Genomic DNA, 17991 nt, shown 5'->3' with positions numbered 1-17991 from the left:
GTAGAGAAGCAGCGTGGCTCAGTGGAAAGAACCCAGGTTTGGGAGGCAGAGGTCATGGGTTCTAATCCTGGCTCCGCCACTCTTTTTTTTGGCATTTGTTAAGCGCTTACTATGTGCAAAGCACTGTTCTAAGCGCTGGGGGGATACAGTGGGATCAAGTTGTCCCACCTGGGGCTCACAGTCTTAATCCTCATTTTACAGATGAGGTAACTGAGGCTCAGAGACGTTAAGTGACTTGCCCAAGGTCACACAGCAGGCATGTGGCGGAGCTGGGAGTCGAACCCATGACCTCTGACTCCAAAGCCCGGGTTCTTTCCCCTGAGCCATGCTGCTTCTGCCAGCTGTGTGACTTTGGGCAAGTCACTTCACTTCTCTGTGCCTCAGTTACCTCATCTGTAAAGTGGGGATTGAGACTGTGAGCCCCACGTGGGACAACCTGATAACCTTGTATCTATCCCAGTGCTCAGAACAGGGCTTGGCACAGAGTAAGCGCTTAACAAATACCATCATCATTATTATTGTTATTATTATTAACTGAGTTATCCTAGTAACAATGATAATAATAGTAATAATGATGGTATTTAAGCCCTTACTATGTGCCAGGCACTGTTCCTGTCACCGAGTTAGATAAAAGTTAATCAGGTTGGATCTAGTCCCTGTCCCAAATGAGGCTCATGGTCTAAGCAAGAGGGAGAACAGGTATTGAACCCCCATTTTGTAGATGAGGAAACTGAGGCACAGGCGAGTTAAGTGACTTGCCCGAGGTTAAACAGCAGGTAATTGGTGGAGCTGGGATTAGAACTCAGGCTCTCTGGCTCCACTCTTTACACTGAAAGAGTAGAAGGGTGACCTGGTTTCATGTCTCCGATTAAGGTGTAGAAGAAAGCAGGTAGAAAAGAAGATAAGGAGGCCAGGGCACAACAGGTTAAAGTGAAGCGGAGGGTTTATTCCCAGTTAGTCTTTGGGGCGCTTAACAAATACCATCATTATTATTATTATTATTATTATTCAGAACCAAAGTTGTAGGCTCATGTACTTTTCAAACTGATGTATGTTTTTCACCCGCGGCGGCATTCCCGAGAAGTTCTCCGTAAAGTATTCTCGGTGAGAACCAATTTTGTTCCTGTTGCCATCGCAACGTCACTCGCAGATGAGTAACTTTGAGCATCAAATGGTGCTGCCCAGAGGTGATTCTGTCATTACAGCTAAGCAGAGGAGGTAGCTAACCAATCGTCCCTGGGAAAAGAATCTCTGCTTGATACCGCTGATCTAGACTGTAAGCTCGTTACGGGCAGGGAAGGAGTCTGCTAATTCAGTTGGATTGTGCTCTCCCAAGCGCGTAGTACAGTGCTCTGCACATCATCAGCGCTCCAAGATGGTACCTGGAGACCACAGAGTCTCTAGGGTTGTGCACGTTCGTGCCCGCGTGCCCTCAGACTCCCCCAATAGCCGCTGAGACTTTGAGCCTCTTTTTGTCCGTTTGTGGTGTTTTCAACACTCCTGTTGTGGCTGTCTCTGATCCCTTCTCCCTGCTTCAGCTTTTTAGTTTGTGAGCACCGAGAGGCACAGGGATCATGGTTAATTCCCACCTGTGTGCGTGTTCTCCCAGTGCTTCATTTTAGTGCTCTGTGCCCAGGAAGCATGATTATTTATTTTATTTTGTTAGTATGTTCGGTTTTGTTCTCTGTCTCACCCATTTAGACTGTGAGCCCACTGTTGGGTAGGGACTGTCTCTCTATGTTGCCAATTTGTACTTCCCAAGCACTTAGTACAGTGCTCTGCACACAGTAAGCGCTCAATAAATACGATTGATGATGATGATTACCATCCTTGCAATTGTGTGGTACCCCCCAAAATATATTTTATTTCCTCTCCCGAAACCAGAATGAGGCAGTTAGATGGGGGAGGCAATCTGGTGAACAAATATCCTGTTTTAGGGACTCTTTTTTGAATTTTAGTAGGTTTCAAAGTGCTGAAGCTGCTGCCAGGTTCCAGTTACTAAGCTTGGGCATTGTCAGTAGTTTGAATAATTTCATACAGGAATGTCATTCAGGTTAACTGCACAGTATCGTTTATTGGGGTTTTTTTGTCCATTTCAGCATACCCACGTTCCTAGACTCATACCCTTAATAACAAGCAACTGCACCTCAAAATCAGTGGCTGTGAGGAGGTAAGTCCTTCCTATTATCCTGCTTTTAATGTGTAATAAAGTTCTGTTCACGCAAAAATGTATTTTTATTTTGAATAATTTCTCAACTTTCCTTAACTCTAATGAAACTCTGGAGCACAGCACCTGTATATACGTATATATGTTTGTACATATTTATTACTCTATTTATTTTACTTGTACATGTCTATTCTATTTATTTTATTTTGTTAATATGTTTGGTTTTGTTGTTTGTCTCCCCCTTCTAGACTGTGAGCCCACTGTTGGGTAGGGACCGTCTCTATCTGTTGCCAACTTGTACTTCCCAAGCGCTTAGTACAGTGCTCTGCACACAGTAAGTGCTCAATAAATACGATTGATTGATTGGAGGAAAAGAAGGTAAAAAGGATAGTCTCTTTCTACCCTCCCCCCAGTCCCAATGCCGATATTCTGGAGAAAGTACATTCAGAATTCATTCATTCATTCAATCAATCGTATTTATTGAGCACTTACTGTGAGTTTACTTGTTTTGTGGTGTCGTCTGTCTCCCCCTTCTAGACTGTGAGCCCGCTGTTGGGTAGGGACCGTCTCTACATGTTGCCAACTTGGACTTCCCAAGCGCTTAGTCCAGTGCTCTGCACACAGTAAGCGCTCAGTAAATACGATCGAATGAATGAATGAATGAACTTTTGATTGGAAAGTGCTTGATCATGGGGTTATATAAGACAAAGGTGTTGTGAACACCCAACATCAGCACTGTGTTCTAGTATTATAAACTAAACTAAGATCAACTGTCCCCTCTTTCCTTAAGAAGCAGAATCAAAACGTGGGGATTGCATATTGCATCAGTGCAGGCTGCAGACTTTGGAATCGGGAAAAATACCTATTTTGGCGGGGAGGGGTGGTAGGGGGTTCCACACAGTGCCATTATTTCAGAAACATTGGCATGTGTGCCAGAAGGCCATAGAGTGTTTTTTTTAAGAGAAGTCCGATCGCTGAAATGAATCTCTGGAGGTGGGGATGTAGAGTTGGTTCTCTGAGTTTCACCTCATGACACCTTCACCCCCAAACCCCGTGTACCTTTAAACTCCCTCCCGTCCATTTAAACGGTCTCTTGGTTTCACTGCGGGTCCGAAGCACGTGGCGGAGAGAGGCTAGAGCAGTGGGGAAGTCCAGAGAACTCTCAGCCACCCAATTCATATGACTTCCCAAGCGCTTAGTACAGTGCTCTGCACACAGTAAGCGCTCAATAAATACGACTGATGATGATGAAGATGATTTCTAGTTTTCTAGTAGTACCCCTTTGCAGTTCTTCAGAACCGTCTAACTGTCCCATCAGCTACCCTGCCAGAACTGCTTTAGCATCCCTTGTAGGCTTAAGAAAAATCGGTGTTTCAGAGACAAACCAGGAAAGGGCTAATCAATCAATTTATTGAGCGCTTACTGTGTGCCGAGCACTGAACCGGGCACTTTTGGGAATGAACGATTCAGTAGAGGTGGCCACATTTTCTTACAGCTTTGATTTTTCTTCCCCTTGCAGACGCTCGTTTGAATTTTTAGATCTACTGCTTCAAGAGTGGCAGACTCATTCATTGGAAAGGTATGGCTAACTCTGGCATTACGTCCACGCTGTAACTTGGTCGGCAGTCTTGCACGTAGATGTGCCAAAAAGCGGAGGGGACAGCTTGTCATTGTGATTAAGGGGAGAAATAAGGGCAGGGACTTGATGAAAGTGAGGACTGGAAAGGGGAAAGGCATGCTCCCCTCTAATAATAATAATAATAATAATGGCATTTATTAAGTGCTTACTGTGTGCAAAGCACTGTTCTAAGCGCTGGGGAGGTTACAGGGTGATCAGGTTGTCCCATGGGGGGCTCACAGTCTTAATCCCCATTTTACAGATGAGGTAACTGAGGCCCAGAGAAGTCAAGTGACTTGCCCCAAGTCACACAGCTGACAATTGGCGGAGCCGGGATTTGAACCCCTGACCTCTGACTCCAAAGCCCGGGCTCTTTCCACTGAGCCACGCTGCTTCTCTAACTGTAGTCCTCTAGACCGTAAGCTCATTGTGGGCAGGGAATGTATCTGTTTTTTGGTATATTTATTGCTGTATTGTACCTTCCCAACCACTTAATACAGTGTTTTGCCCACAGTAAGCACTCTCTAAATACGATTGACTGACTTCAGCAGTCTTTATCAAACACTTTGTGTGCCCAGCCGTCTCCTAAGCACTAGGGAAGGTACAACATGGTAGACATAATCCCTGTCCACAAAGAGCTTCCAGTTTTCAAGGAGCCAATGGGCCAGGATGTCTTTTGGGTTTTTTTTTTTCCTTTTCGACCTTGACTGGAAACTCTCAGGCCTTGTCCCAGGCCTGGGGCAAGCAGTGCAAGGGGCCCAGCTTGGAAAGCCGAGTCATCACTCAGGGGCATCATCAAGTAGATGACAGAGCGCACAATCTCAGTATTCCCCGGATAACACCGGTTTGGAATTTTCAGCAGGACACTCCGACTCTTTGGGAGGTGGATTCTTTGCAAATGGTTCTGTTCCTTTTTGAACTGCCTTACGTCTCAGTAGAGTCGGTTAGGGCCGGGGGGGTTCGTGACTCAGCTGTTCTGACGGGATAAATCACGGTATTCGTTATCGCAGTAAGAAAACATGGATTAGCACACAGAGAAACCTCAAGCACAGCGGATCCTGCTTCTGTTGTGCCTTCAACCCAGGAACGATGCGCTCTCTGACACTGCCTTCAACGCAGGGGCGTTGAGGCCGTACTCCGACGGGGTGATTAGCCCCAAGTTGATATTCAGTCCGAGGACGGGCTTAAGACCAGCGCTTGGTGAAGAGGTGTCTAACTGCCCGGGCTCTGCCTCTACACCTCCTTTGGAGGACAGCAAGCAGCAGCGACAAGCTCTTCCCCTGCCAGCTTTTATACTCTGCTTGTTGACCATTATATCGAGCTGTTTCTTCCATGGGATGGCCCTGATCTACCATTTACAGTTCCATTGTCTTCTGCTCTTAGCAGACATCTCTCCCAGACCCCTGTGTGGGTGTCAACATTTAGGTCTTCGTTCGGAGCCTGTCCGTCTGACTCACCCGCAGTAGCAGGAAACGATATGCCTAAGGGCATTAAACTTAACAAGGTGTTTGCCCGAGGGGCAGACTGTACACTTCAAACTGCTATTTGAATACCGCATTGTATAATAATCAATCAATCAATCGTATTTATTGAGCACTTACTGTGTGCAGAGCACTGTACCAAGCGCTTGGGAAGTACAAGTTGGTAACATAATGGTGGTATTTATTGATTGATTTTATTTTGTTAGTGTGTTTGGTTTTGTTCTCTGTCTTCCCCTTTTAGACTGTGAGCCCACTGTGGGGTAGGGACTGTCTCTATATGTTGCCAATTTGTACTTCCCAAGCGCTTAGTACAGTGCTCTGCACATAGTAAGCGCTCAGTAAATACGATTGATGATGATGATGATTTATTAAGCGCTTACTATGTGCAAAGCGCTGGGGAGGTTACAAGGTGATCACGTTATCCCACGGGGGGCTCACAGTCTTAATCCCTGTTTTACAGGTGAGGTCACTGAGGCACAGAGAAGTGAAGTGACTCATCCAAAGTCACACAGCCAACAAGCGGCGGAGCCGGGATCTGAACCCATGACCTCTGACTCCAAAGCTCGTGCTCTTTCCATTGAGCCACGCTGCCTCGGATCAGTCAGTCAGTGTGCAGAGCAGTAAACTAAATGCTTGGGAGAGTACAGCACGACAGAGTTGGTAGACACGTTCCCCGCCCACAGTGAGCTTACAGTCTAGAGGACAGGTTTACAGTCTAAAGGTGTTTGAATGGTCCTGGCCTAAAAAATTCATTATATGAACGTTTTAAGGTATTTGAATGGTTATGACAGTTTCTCAGTTATATTTAAAGCCAGATCACGGGTCGTCATCTTCAGATTAAAGTCTTCTAGACTAAGCACTCTGTGGGCAGGGAACATGTCTATCAATCCTCTTATATTGCACTCTCTGCACACAGTAAGCATGTAGTAAATACCGTTGACTGGTTTGTGCTGATCTCCCTCACTCTTAAACAGTGAGTCTCACATGGGACAGGGACTGGGTCCCACGTAATTGTTTCACATCCACTCCAATTCTTAGCCCAGCGTTTTGTAAATGGTAAAGCACCTAATAAGTTCCATAGCTGCTCTTCATCGAATTTCAGCAAGCTAACATGTATCCGCAGCAATTACCTCTTCGTGAAGTGGTAGTCACAGCTGTGTGACTTTGGGCAAGTCACTTAACTTCTCTGTGCCTCAGTTACCTCCTCTGTAAAATGGGGATAAAGACTGTGAGCCCCCTATGGGACAACCTGATCACCTTGTAACCTTCCCAGCGCTTAGAACAGTGCTCTGCACATAGTAAGCGCTTAATAAATGCCATCATTATTATTAGTAGTAGTAGTAGTAGTAGTAGTTTTTTTAGAAGAACATAGTGCTCCGCATGGTAGCGTGAAAAACATTTAAGAAACAAAGCAATAAAATAAAACTTGATGTGAGAGCTAGTAGTACCGGCTGTCACTGTTGATCATTTGAATTAGAAATGAACAAATTACGAACAATAAACAATTGTTTCAAGCCTCAGGCGCACCAAAGCAACAGGACGTGTTCCTTTTCCTAAGAGACCATTTTGTGGCAGTTGACTCAGAAAACTGTTAAGTTCCTAACTAGCCCTAGCAAAATTTACGTAATAATGAAGAGCCATAAGATAAACAATGTCTTATCTGCACATTAACTCTTTTCATGTCAATCAATCCAGCAATCAGTGGTATATGTTGAGTGCTTACTGGGTGCAGAGTACTGTACTAAGCGTGTGGGAAAGTAGAATACAACAGAGTTGATGGCAGTGCTCCCTGCCCACAGAGAGCTTACAGTCTACTGGATAGTCGACTTTTTGTTCAAGCATAGTGCCGACCCTCCAAAGGAAAAATTGTTCCGGGTGATAATGACCCTAAGAGCCAAAGTAAGGAAATTCTGCTTTTTGGTTAGTCTTGGTTGTGTGATTTTTAAAGATGAGCCCACGTGTCTGTTGAATTCTTGGTTAATGTACAGTTTGAAGCATGACTCAAGGAGCGTTTGTTTTCTAGGCACGCAGCTGTTTTGGTGGAAACTATTAAGAAGGGTATTCACGACGCGGATGCCGAGGCCAGAGTTGAGGCAAGAAAGTAAGTAAATCTCGCTGAGATTTTAGATCCATTTAAACATTCTCTGTGGGACACGTTTTGAGGAGAGATGAGTGCATTTTGACTTCTAATCTCTCATTATGTGTACTCGAATGGATTTGCAGCTAACCGTTTCAGTTGAATGCTTAACAAACACTTGCCTGTTGTGGCCTCTAATCCAATCAGTGGAGTCTGAGGTTACCATAAATGCGAAAAATTTAGGTTGGATTACATCCTGCCAAGCTTTTTAAAAATCGACAATCTTCGTAAAATTAGCAGAAGTAAGAAGGGTACTAAATTTCCATCCTCCGTTTAGCCGTAATGCATGTTAATCATCGTAGTAACACAGATTTCCTGTTGGTAATGGAAATCCAAACTATCCAAACTGTTGGTAATGGAATTCCGGACTATTTCTGCAGCCCCTATTTGATCTCGTAACTGGAACCAAAATGCAGCAATATGGAGCAAAATTTCACCAGAACCAGGAATTTAGTGGGTTGTGTAGGTGATGGGGAAGAAAAAACAAATCTTCACAATTTTGATGTAGAAGAAATATCCTTCAAGGAAGATTGCTATCTTCTCACAGTCCCGGGAACGCCCTTCTTCCACACGTGTGCAGTCTCTAGTGAAGGTTTAAAGAGAACCACCGTGTCCTTTAACAAACTTGCCAAATCCTTCGTGCCGGTAGTGTAGGCTGAGTGCGGGTGGGAATTTCCCAGCAGTCGAATGCCAACTGCTAGGCAATTCTCGGGTTATTCGCAGCCAGCAACGTTGCCCTTACTGCCCAGTATAATCCCAGATTGCAACACCGTTCTGAACGTACCGTTTGGTCCTATGGAATATCCTTGGCCGAGTTGGCAGTTCAAATCAAGTCAAACTGAGGCAAGTGTAACACATCACCACCTATCTCTTTGTTTTACAGGACTTACATGGGCCTGAGAAACCACTTTCCGGGGGAAGCCGAGACGCTGTACAATTCCCTGGAACCGTCCTATCAAAGGAGCCTTCAGACTTATCTAAAAAATTCCGGCAGCGTAACATCTCTTCCCCAGTCAGACAGATCGTCATCAAGCTCACAAGAGAGTCTCAAGTAAGGTTCATTTCTGTGGTGAGGCGTAAGCTAAAAGATCACAACAGCTGGAAAGTTCAATATGTGCTTGGGTTCCATCGAAATATCCCGAAAAAGGTTAGGCTCATAGGGTCCTGCCACCCCAGGTGGTGGCTAACTCCGGGATGAGTAGATTTTCACGGTTTTTGGACAGATTGTTAAAGTGCCTCTCGAAACCTTTTTCTCCCACCAGGGAGGCGTTTCTCTAGGGGGAAATCTTCCCAAAGCGTTGGATACGTCAAAAGCCATAGAAATCCACTAATCTCCCCCCATTCTTTCGCCTTGCTCAGCAGTGACATAGTGGAATGCCCAGAGTCGGCCGGATTTTTGTGGAGGATTTTGTCTTTTCTGATCCTCTTAGCTGAATCTACTCCCTGTCACAGTCCTGCAAAGTTTTATTGCAGGTAGCCGTGTAGATATCTGAAGAAAAATAACCTAAATGTGGAATGAGAGCGGTAAACGACAGCTCGACGGTTCTGTGTGTTTGGCTGTAAATAAATCGGATCATCTTTTTTAAATATTCAGTTTTAAATAAACATTATCCCCTGCATCCTAAATAGAATGTCTGATGCCAAATTGTTCACAGGTGGTTGAGAGACTGGGCCAGTGACTCTTTACCACCACAGGCCCGGAGTAAAACTAGCCCAGGGAGTTGGTGGAACCTAGCGAGAGAGGCCTCTACTGAAGGGACTCAAAGACCGTTCCGTGCTGAGCGCCCCTTATTTATTAGTCAATCCATGGTATTTACTGAGCACTTCCTTTGTGCTTGGAAGAGTACAATAGATGCTGTAACACAGATGGTCTGACCTTGGGCAAATCACTTTACTCCTGGGTCTCGGTTACCACATCTGTAAACTGGGATTACAGTTCCTATTCTCCTTCCTACTTAGACTGTGAGCCCATGTGGGACAGGGGCTGTGTCCAACCTTGTAACTTGTATCTGCCCCAGTTCTTAGAACAGGACTTGACACTTAGTAGGCACTTAACAAATAGCATAATAATAATAAAGTACAACAGAGTTGGCAGGCACGTTCCCTCCCATAAACGTCATCAAGAGGAGCTTCTTTATGACTTTGTTCAAATGGATGCCTTCTGTGTGAAGATACGTGCTGAACTGCATAATGTTCAAAGTGTGTTGAAAAGTGTTCTTTTAAGCCCTAGAGTTAGGAATTGTTCTGGCCTAATGGTTTCTAGTGATGTCATTATCTGGATTTGGGTAAAGCAGCGGTAGAATATGGTCGATAGCAAAGTAATTCACTATTGACTGTCTTTCTTTCAGCCGTCCTTTCTCCTCTAAATGGTCCACAGCCAGCCCCTCTATGGCAGGAAGAGGTAATTATCTATTGCCCTTGAATTAAGAACGGATTGGCTTGGGTATTGAGTGCTGGCTTTTGTGCAGAACACTCTACTAAGGGCTTGGGTGGGTGTAATACAGTGGAATTGGTAGACGTGAACCCTGCCCGCTTACAAGAAGTTTATAATCCAGGCAGGTAGGCAGACAGTAAACTGTATCACAGATAGGAACAACAGAGTTTCAGGCTGGGTACGAAAGCGGTGTGGGGGCGGGATGTGTATCGAAGTGCTTTGAGGTACGGAACCACGTGCGTAGATAATGTGGGAGGGAGGCGAAACGAGAGGTTAGTCAAGCAAGGCTTCTTGGAAGAGAGATGATTTTAGTAGGGCTTTGAAGATAGAGAGAGTGATGGTCCGTTGGATGAGAATGGGAAAGGATTTCCGGGCCAGAGGGAGGACGTGAACGGAGGGTCAAGCGGGAGAGTGACAAGATGGTGGCTTAGTAAATAGGAGAGTGTTTAAGGAGTGAAGAGTGTGGGCTCGATTATAATTTCATAGTTATAGAGGCAATATCATTCTTAAATGATGATGATGTTGGCAAGAGGTGTTTCCCAGGAATCTGGTGACAAAATGCGTATCACATTGTAATTCCTTTCCCTCCTTTCCTCCCCCTTTTAGTGTCCACGGGTTTCAAAGCACCTCCAACTCCCGGAAGTCTGCAGAGGTCCCGGAGTGACATCGACGTCAATGCTGCTGCAGGAGCGAAGGCCCGCCATGCTGCTGGTCAGCCAACTGGAAGTGGGCGCTTGGGTGCAGCTGGTCTACCTCCCGGCTCCTACGCCTCTCTAGGTGAGAGGCAAATGGTTAGAAGAAACCGCAGCCAACGCCCATCAGCGCGGCCCTCTCTGATGGGGTTCTCGTAGGGGTTTTCCGCCTGGCACGTTTTCCCCTCCATCTCCCGGCTAGAATCAACTCACTTTTGGATGTGCCGACCCTCCGCCCCTATGCCCTTTGTAGGTTGTGGCAGGGAGGCATTTGAGCTCCAGGGACTGGCTGCAGAATCTCCTTTGTTCCAGGCCCCTCCTCTTGACGAGTCATCTGTGATTTTTCCTCCACACAGGCCCAGCAGCTCACCCTGTCATTTCCCTGGGGCACAGGGAACTGGGGACTCAAGGAAAGAGATTTCTAGGACCGATAGGCTTTCATCCTGCCTCCTACATTCCCCCTTCTTCATTGCAGTTGCTCCCCACACAGTGATCTTTGTACTAGGACAGGTGGAAAGCAGTCGATCAATCGTATTTATCAGGATCTCACTGTGTGCAGAGCACTGTATCCAGGGCTTGGGAGAGTACAATACGGCAGAGTTGGTAGGCCCATTTCCTGTCCGCTACCGGCTTACAGTCTTGCGGGGGACCCAGACAATAATAGAAAGAAATGACAGATGTGTACACAAGTGCTGTGGGGCTGAGGGTGGGGTGAATACAGGGTGCCAGTCCAAGCGTGATGCAGAAGGGAGTCGGGGAAGAAGAAATGAGAGCTTAGTCGGGGAAGGCTGCTTAGGAGAGATGTGCTTTTAATACAGCTGTGAAGGTGGGGAGAGCAATCGTCTTGTCATATATGAAGCTGGAGGGAGTTGCCAACCAAAGGCAGAATGTGGGCAAGGTTGTCAGCGAGATAGGCGAGATCGCGGTACGGTGAGTTAAGTTGGTATTAGAGGAGCCAAGTGTGCGAGAGTAATGAGGTGAGGAGAAGTGGGGATGGTGATTGAGTGCTTTAAAGGCTATGGTAAAGAGTGTCTCTCTGCGGAGGCGGACGGGTAACCACTGAAGGTTTTTGCAGAGTTCAGAAACATGGACTGATTGGTTTTGTAGAAGAGTGATCCATTCAACAGAAAGTAAGGACTGGGGTGGGGAGAGACGGGATGCAAGGAGGTCAGCAAGGAGGCTGATGCCGTAGTCAAGGCTGTATAGGATAAATGCTTGGATTAGCGAGCTAGCAGATTGGATGGAGAGGAAAGGGCGGATTTTAACAATGTCGCGAAGATGGGACCGACAGGATTTGGTACCAGATTTAATATGCTGGTTGGATTTGAGGAGATGAGTTGAGAAGAATACCAAGTTTTTGGGCTTGTGAGAAAGAAAGGAAGATGGCGCTTCTACAGTGATGGGAAAGTCAAAGGGAGGACAGGGGTTGGCTGGGAAGATGAGGAGATCTATTTTGGACATGTTATGTTTGAGGTGTCGGCGGCACATCCAAGTTGACGTGTCCTGAAGGCAAGAGGAAATAATGAGACTACAGAGGAAGAGAAACATCAGGGCTGGAGTTGTCGATACGGGGATTGCCTGCATAGAGATGGTAGTCGAAGTCTGGGATGTTCATCACTTTCCCGACAGAGTCAGAAGTATCTTGATCAGCCTGAAGCATATTGATACTGTTCGTAGTGGGCTTGATCTTACTGAGGAAAAGAAAGCTAATTGTTTTGTTGCTAAGCGGTGCCTTCCTTCTTTCAAGTTGTTAGGGTCTGCTTAAATGAGGCAGATTGAGGAGAGTTGCTAAGGGAGGCCCTTTTCAAAACTTCTGTTTTCATTCTGAGAAGCAGTGTAGCTTAGTGGAAAGAGTACAGGCTTGGGAGTCAGAGGTCGTAGGTTCTAATCCCAGCTCTGCCATTTATCAGTTGTGTGACTTTGGGCAAGTCACTTGACTTTTCTATGCCTCAGTGACCTCATCTGTAAAATGGGGATTGAGACTGTGAGCCCCACATGAGACACCCTGATTACCCCAGTGCTTAGAACAGTGCTCGGCACATAGGAAGCGCTTAACAAATACCGTGGTTAATTAATTGTCTTTTGGCCCTTTTCTTCCGCTAGAGAGAGTGATAATAATAATAATGACATTTGTTAAGCTCTTACTATGTGTGAAGCACTGTTCTAGGCACTGGGGGGGTAACAAGGTGATCAGGTTGTCCCACGTGGGGCTCACAGTCTTAATCCCCATTTTACAGATGAAGTGACTGAGGCACAGAGAAGTGAAGTGACTCGCCCAAAGCCACAAAGCTGTTAAGTGGCGGAGCTGGGATTAGAACCCATGACCTCTGGCTCCCAAGCCCGGGCTCTTTCCACTGAGCCACCATGCTTCCTAACCGATAACCAACGTACCTCTGGGAGCAACTTTCTCACTCCCCCCTATGTTTCCGGGCTGCCACTGCCTCCAAGAACCTCAGAAGTGAAGTGCAGTGTCTTCTCAAGTGGCAGAAATTCTGTGAAAGTAAAATAATAATAATAATAATAATAATAATAATGATAATAATAATGACATTTGTTAAGTGCTATGTGCAAAGCACTGTTCTAAGTGCTGGGGGTATACGAGGTGATCAGGTTGTTCCACGTGGGGCTCACAGTCTTCACCCCCATTTTACAGAAGAGGTAACTGAGGCACAGAGAAGCTAAGTGGCTTGCCCACGGTCACACAGCAGACAGGTGGCAGAATCGGAATTCGAACCCTTGACCTTTGACTCCCAAGCCTGTGCTCTTTCCACTGAACCACACTTACAATGAATTTTGAACTCTTTCAAGCATCCCATGTACTTCCTCAGCTACCCAGATTCCCGTTTTCGCAAATGGTCTCCAAATGTAGGTGTCAAATGCATTCCTACTATAAAAAAATAACCTGGCCTGGCCTTTAAGGCATGTGGCGATTTCACCATTTTTCATCTCCTAGGCAATCTTCTCTGTGCTTCAGAGCTTCTAGAATTTTAAAATGTCTTCTGTGAAGCGACTCGGTCACTTTTTCATCCCAACCACCAGCAGAAATTTCAGAGTAGCGAGGCCTAGTGCAGAGGACCTGCATTTTAATTCCGGCTCCTCCCCTCGTCTTCTAGTCGACTTTGGTTCCTTCATCCAAGTGGGGATTCAATACCTGTTTTGCCTCCTACTTAGACTGTGAGCCTCATGTGGGACCTGATTATCTTGTGTCTGCTCTAGCGCTTAGTGCAGTGCTTGGCGTATATGGTAGGCGCTTAACAAATGCCGCAATTATCAGTAAAGCGGGTGGTGAATTATGCCGAAATTTTACCCTTGAATCCCCCCAATTCGTTTTCCAGTAATGGAAGACAGGTGGCCACATTGGGATAGGAGGGGGTGGTATATGTTGCCAATTTGTACTTCCCAAGCGCTTAGTACAGTGCTCTGCACATAGTAAGCGCTCAATAAATATGATTGATGATGGGAGGCACGCGAGGGATTTCTGCCATAAGCAGAGAGGTGTCGAATGGCAGGCAAACCTGAAGCTCAAAATAAAATCCTGCGTTGTAAGCTCATTGTGGGCAGGGAGTGTGTCACTTTATTGTTATATTGGCCTCTCCGAAACGCTTATTACAGTGCTTTGTGCTCAGTAAATGTGAGTGAATGAATAAGTAGAGGTCAAGCCATGTCCCAGGAGTGAACTGCCCAAACTGGGCCCAAAACCCCCTGCCACACTGGTGGTGGATACCGAGACTTCCCTCTTCCTCTCTTCTTCTTCCTCTCCTCTGTCGTCCCTCCCCCTCCTTTTTCCTCCTTTATTTCCTTTCCTCCCTTATGTCCTCCCCCCTCTTTCAAGCTTCGCCCCTTGGACAAACCATTCCAACTCACTCCAGTTTCCCTCTCAGGCTCAGGATCCAGGTTGGTCCCCTGGTAGAAGTGTAACTCGGAAGCCAAGGCAATACTTTTAATTTTGGGCCGTCGTACAGGGTGTATGAAATGGAAGCAGACCCCTCTCCTTGTGTGTCTGCCAACTGTATGGTACTCTCCCAAGCGCTTAGTACAGCGCTCTGCACAGAGCACTCAATAAATAGCGCCTACCAATTGTGTCTGTATATCAGTACGCCCTGAATAAGGTGGTTTTCAGTTCAGCTGGAGTTTGTAAGCTATGAGTTGTTCCCTAAATCATTATACAGTATAATACTGCATGGAGTACTTGTCTTTTACCTTTCTTGTATGCTTTTTTCCCCCCCTCTTATATGTGATGCAGGTTGAAACCCACACATATAAAAGCATATTTAAGCACAATCTAGCTGCAGTGTTAATTCTAGTCATGTGTCTGTAATGAAAACGTGTCTGTTGTGTTGTGAAACCTTTATTCTAACCCACTAAGTTTTCCTCTGTTCTTTGCTTGTTCTTTCACCAAAGAGGATACTTCTGACAAGATGGATGGTAAGAGTTTCTTTTGTCTGCCTGTTAATCCTTAAATTGCAGTTTCTTTTAAATGGTAGGAATGGCATGCTATGTAGATTTTTTTGTTCTTATTTCTGAAAAAAGAAACTGATTTTTGAAATACATTTCATCATATGTAACCATTTACTAACTCAAGTTCACTTAATACTAAGAAGCTGAAGCATACCTCTTTATAAAAGTTTAGTGTTAGAACTAGACATGTTTAATACTAATAGGAATTCCGATAAAGTGTCTCTGCAAGATACATTTTATTTTCACAATCCAGTTGCTAGTGACCGTTGCATACTTGTTTAAAATTTGAGAGTATCTTCTGTGCTCTCCAAGTTTCAGAATAGCCATGTTTCCACTAGAGGTTTCCTAGTATCCTAAAGCTCTGAGTAAAGTTAATTAAGGGAAATGAAAGCTAGTTTCTGGCCTCAGTAAAGTCTCTTGAATTCCAAAGCCATTAAACTGAAATCGAACCCCTCTTCTTCTCTGCCTTTCCTACCGCTGTCACGGGAATTCAGGCAGAGAGCTGAAGCTACTCTGTAGCCAACAAACCTGAACTAAGGTGCAGAGAACGAACGAGGGCTGAATGATTGAGTCGGGGAAATAGTCATTTTCTGAATCTCCAGCTGCCCTGGGCAGATCTTTTTAAAGAGTTACCTGCAGCTACCTGTGAGTGCCCAAACATAGACGCAGTGGAAGACACTCACAGTGTATTGTCCTTTGTAAATGCGCATCTAATTCAGACTTCAATTTCTATCTAACTGTCCTCAACCGCTTCGATTAAATTTTGGGAGGGTCCACTCATCAATCCGTCGTATTTCCTGAGTGCTTACTGCACGCAGGGCACTGTATAAGTCAAATACATATTTACATGTGCTCTATTTAAAGTTATATTTATAGTATTTCCGTATTTAGTATAGTAGTTCTCCTTCCCACTTGGACAGTGAGTCCCATGTGGGACAGAGATCGTCTTTGACCAGATTAGGTGGCACGTACCCCAGCACTTGGTACAATGCTTGGCACATATTAACATTAAATCACTTTATCTTTAGTTTGATAACGCCCCTTAACAGACCCCCCAAAAAGATAAATTGGTCTTTCCCTTTATGGTGGATTGACTCTTCTAGAACAGTGTGGGACACTCATGGGTAGGGAGTACAACATTGTATTACACTCTCCCAAATGCTCAGTACAGCGCTCGGCACACAGTAAGCTCTCAATAAATATGACTGATTGATTGACCTTAGTGAAACATTGCCAGATTCCTAGATTCCACACTCTCATGGTCGATGATAAGCGGGATTGGCTCTAGACCTCTAATCCGATGTCTGTGGAAAGGTGATTTACGAGGCTCAGCGGTTCAAGCTTTCCTGGGTTCTCATAGCCAACATCCCTTTTTCGGGTGGGAGGACTTAGATTTTGGGATGCTATCCGTGATTTCCTTGAAACTTGGAAAAACTTTGAAGATGAAGTAATTTGTCTTCCACAACAACACACAGCAATCCACTGAGGATTTCATTATGCACCTGAAGCTTCCTTCCCTTCAATTTTTTCCTCTCGCACTTTCTGAATCCCTGCGGAACTGCCAAATCGCGGTTTCCATTCCAGGCCGTGTGACATGTAGAGCAATAACATCAGGTTAGCTCGAAGGAGGTCTTTCATTAATCAAATGTTGTTATTTATTCACAGTAATGTCTGTCTCCCCCTCCGGGCTGTAAGTTCGTCATGGGAAGGGAAGATGTCTGTTAATTCTGTTGTATTGTACTCTCCCTAGCGCTTAGTACAGTGCTTGGCACGTAGTAAATGCTTCATAAATTCCATTAATCACGTTCACGTTCCTTGAATCTCAAAATGAAATCAGATATGCTCAGAAAAGATTTTGAAGGGGGTGGAAGTTAGGTAAGCAACTCTGCCCCTGGCAAATCTCTGTGCCTCAGTTTCCTCCCCTGTAAAATGGGGATAGGGCAACTGATGTCCTTGCCGTTTTTTACGTTGAGTCCCGGCTGGGATCAAAACAGTATCTAATGTAAAAGTCCCTGTTTTTCTTTGGCTCAGGGCTCAGCACATAATGCATACTTAAAAAGTACCATTACTGACTTTTGACCCATAACAGAGCCAGACTCCCATCTGCAATATTCCCTTTGACCTATTCCAGAGTTGAAACCATGCCTTTCCACCTTGACTCCCTCCAAGCAGAGTTCTGGAGCATTCTGTGAATGAGGGTTCCTAAGAATATAGTAATTTGGGGGATTTTCCCAGGCTATCTGGGAAAAATGGCTCCCAACCAATAATGCTCTCTAGACCCTTAGTTTACTCCATTTGGATATGGTAGTTGCACATTTCTTGGATACCTTCTCCACATTTAGTTTTAGTGAAGTTCATTTATTCATTTTAGCACTTTGCTATCTTGATTGTCTAGTGCTTCCTTAAATTGTATCATTTTCAGAGTCATTAGGGTGATCCGACCTCTTTTTTTTTTAATGGAAAGGAGGAAAAAACAGTTGGGATATCTAAGTTAGTAAACCTGACACATTTGCTATTTCTGCCTTTAACCTTCCAGAACGCTCTGTGTACCTGATCTGTACAGCAGATGATATATGCTATGCATTCTTATGTGATAAAGTTGCTGGTTAAGTTACTTTTGTCATTATAAAGGAATTCAATCAAAGAGAAGTAGTACTGGTTGAAATGTCATTGTTTTATTTTTTCTATTTAGGCACAGCTTCTGAGGATGGTAAGACTTGCATACATTTTGATAGAATAGAAAATCAATGTCACCATAATATTTTCATTGATAAAAGCTAAAACTGTAATTTGACATCTCTGTGCTGAAGATCCTTACTTCCAGCTAGCTGGCTTGTACTCCACATTTTACTGTCTGGTTGTGATGATGTGTAGTTTTTGTTCTCTCCCCCTTTTATTTTTTCGCTTTGACAATTAGACAATCATCTGCTCTTAAAATGCCACTGTTTAACCAGAGTAACCTCATTTAATTGTACACTTGAACTAGACTATTTATGTATCCTTT

At 44.9% G+C, this 17991-nt stretch overlaps 1 protein-coding gene across 35 annotated transcripts in view; it reads left to right on the top strand.

Moving 5' to 3' along the window:
- CLASP2 (cytoplasmic linker associated protein 2) overlaps positions 1-17991 on the top strand; it is a 229824-nt gene that overhangs the window by 140759 nt on the left and 71074 nt on the right. For 30 of the 35 annotated variants that reach the window (XM_038767065.1, XM_038766999.1, XM_038766984.1 and 27 more), the window contains 8 exons: positions 2100-2170; positions 3687-3746; positions 7290-7367; positions 8287-8454; positions 9752-9804; positions 10444-10614; positions 14931-14954; positions 17680-17697. In XM_038767065.1, the coding sequence (XP_038622993.1) occupies positions 2100-2170; positions 3687-3746; positions 7290-7367; positions 8287-8454; positions 9752-9804; positions 10444-10614; positions 14931-14954; positions 17680-17697 (643 nt within the window). The remainder of the gene's footprint in view (positions 1-2099; positions 2171-3686; positions 3747-7289; positions 7368-8286; positions 8455-9751; positions 9805-10443; positions 10615-14930; positions 14955-17679; positions 17698-17991) is intronic. The other 5 variants (XM_038767129.1, XM_038767165.1, XM_038767120.1 and 2 more) reach the window with 2 other exon arrangements.

This window comes from Tachyglossus aculeatus, chromosome 2, assembly GCF_015852505.1.
Source record: "Tachyglossus aculeatus isolate mTacAcu1 chromosome 2, mTacAcu1.pri, whole genome shotgun sequence".
Classification (NCBI taxonomy): domain Eukaryota; kingdom Metazoa; phylum Chordata; class Mammalia; order Monotremata; family Tachyglossidae; genus Tachyglossus; species Tachyglossus aculeatus.
Note: the sequence above shows the minus strand (reverse complement) of the source record. Positions and strands in the feature narration are given on the sequence as shown.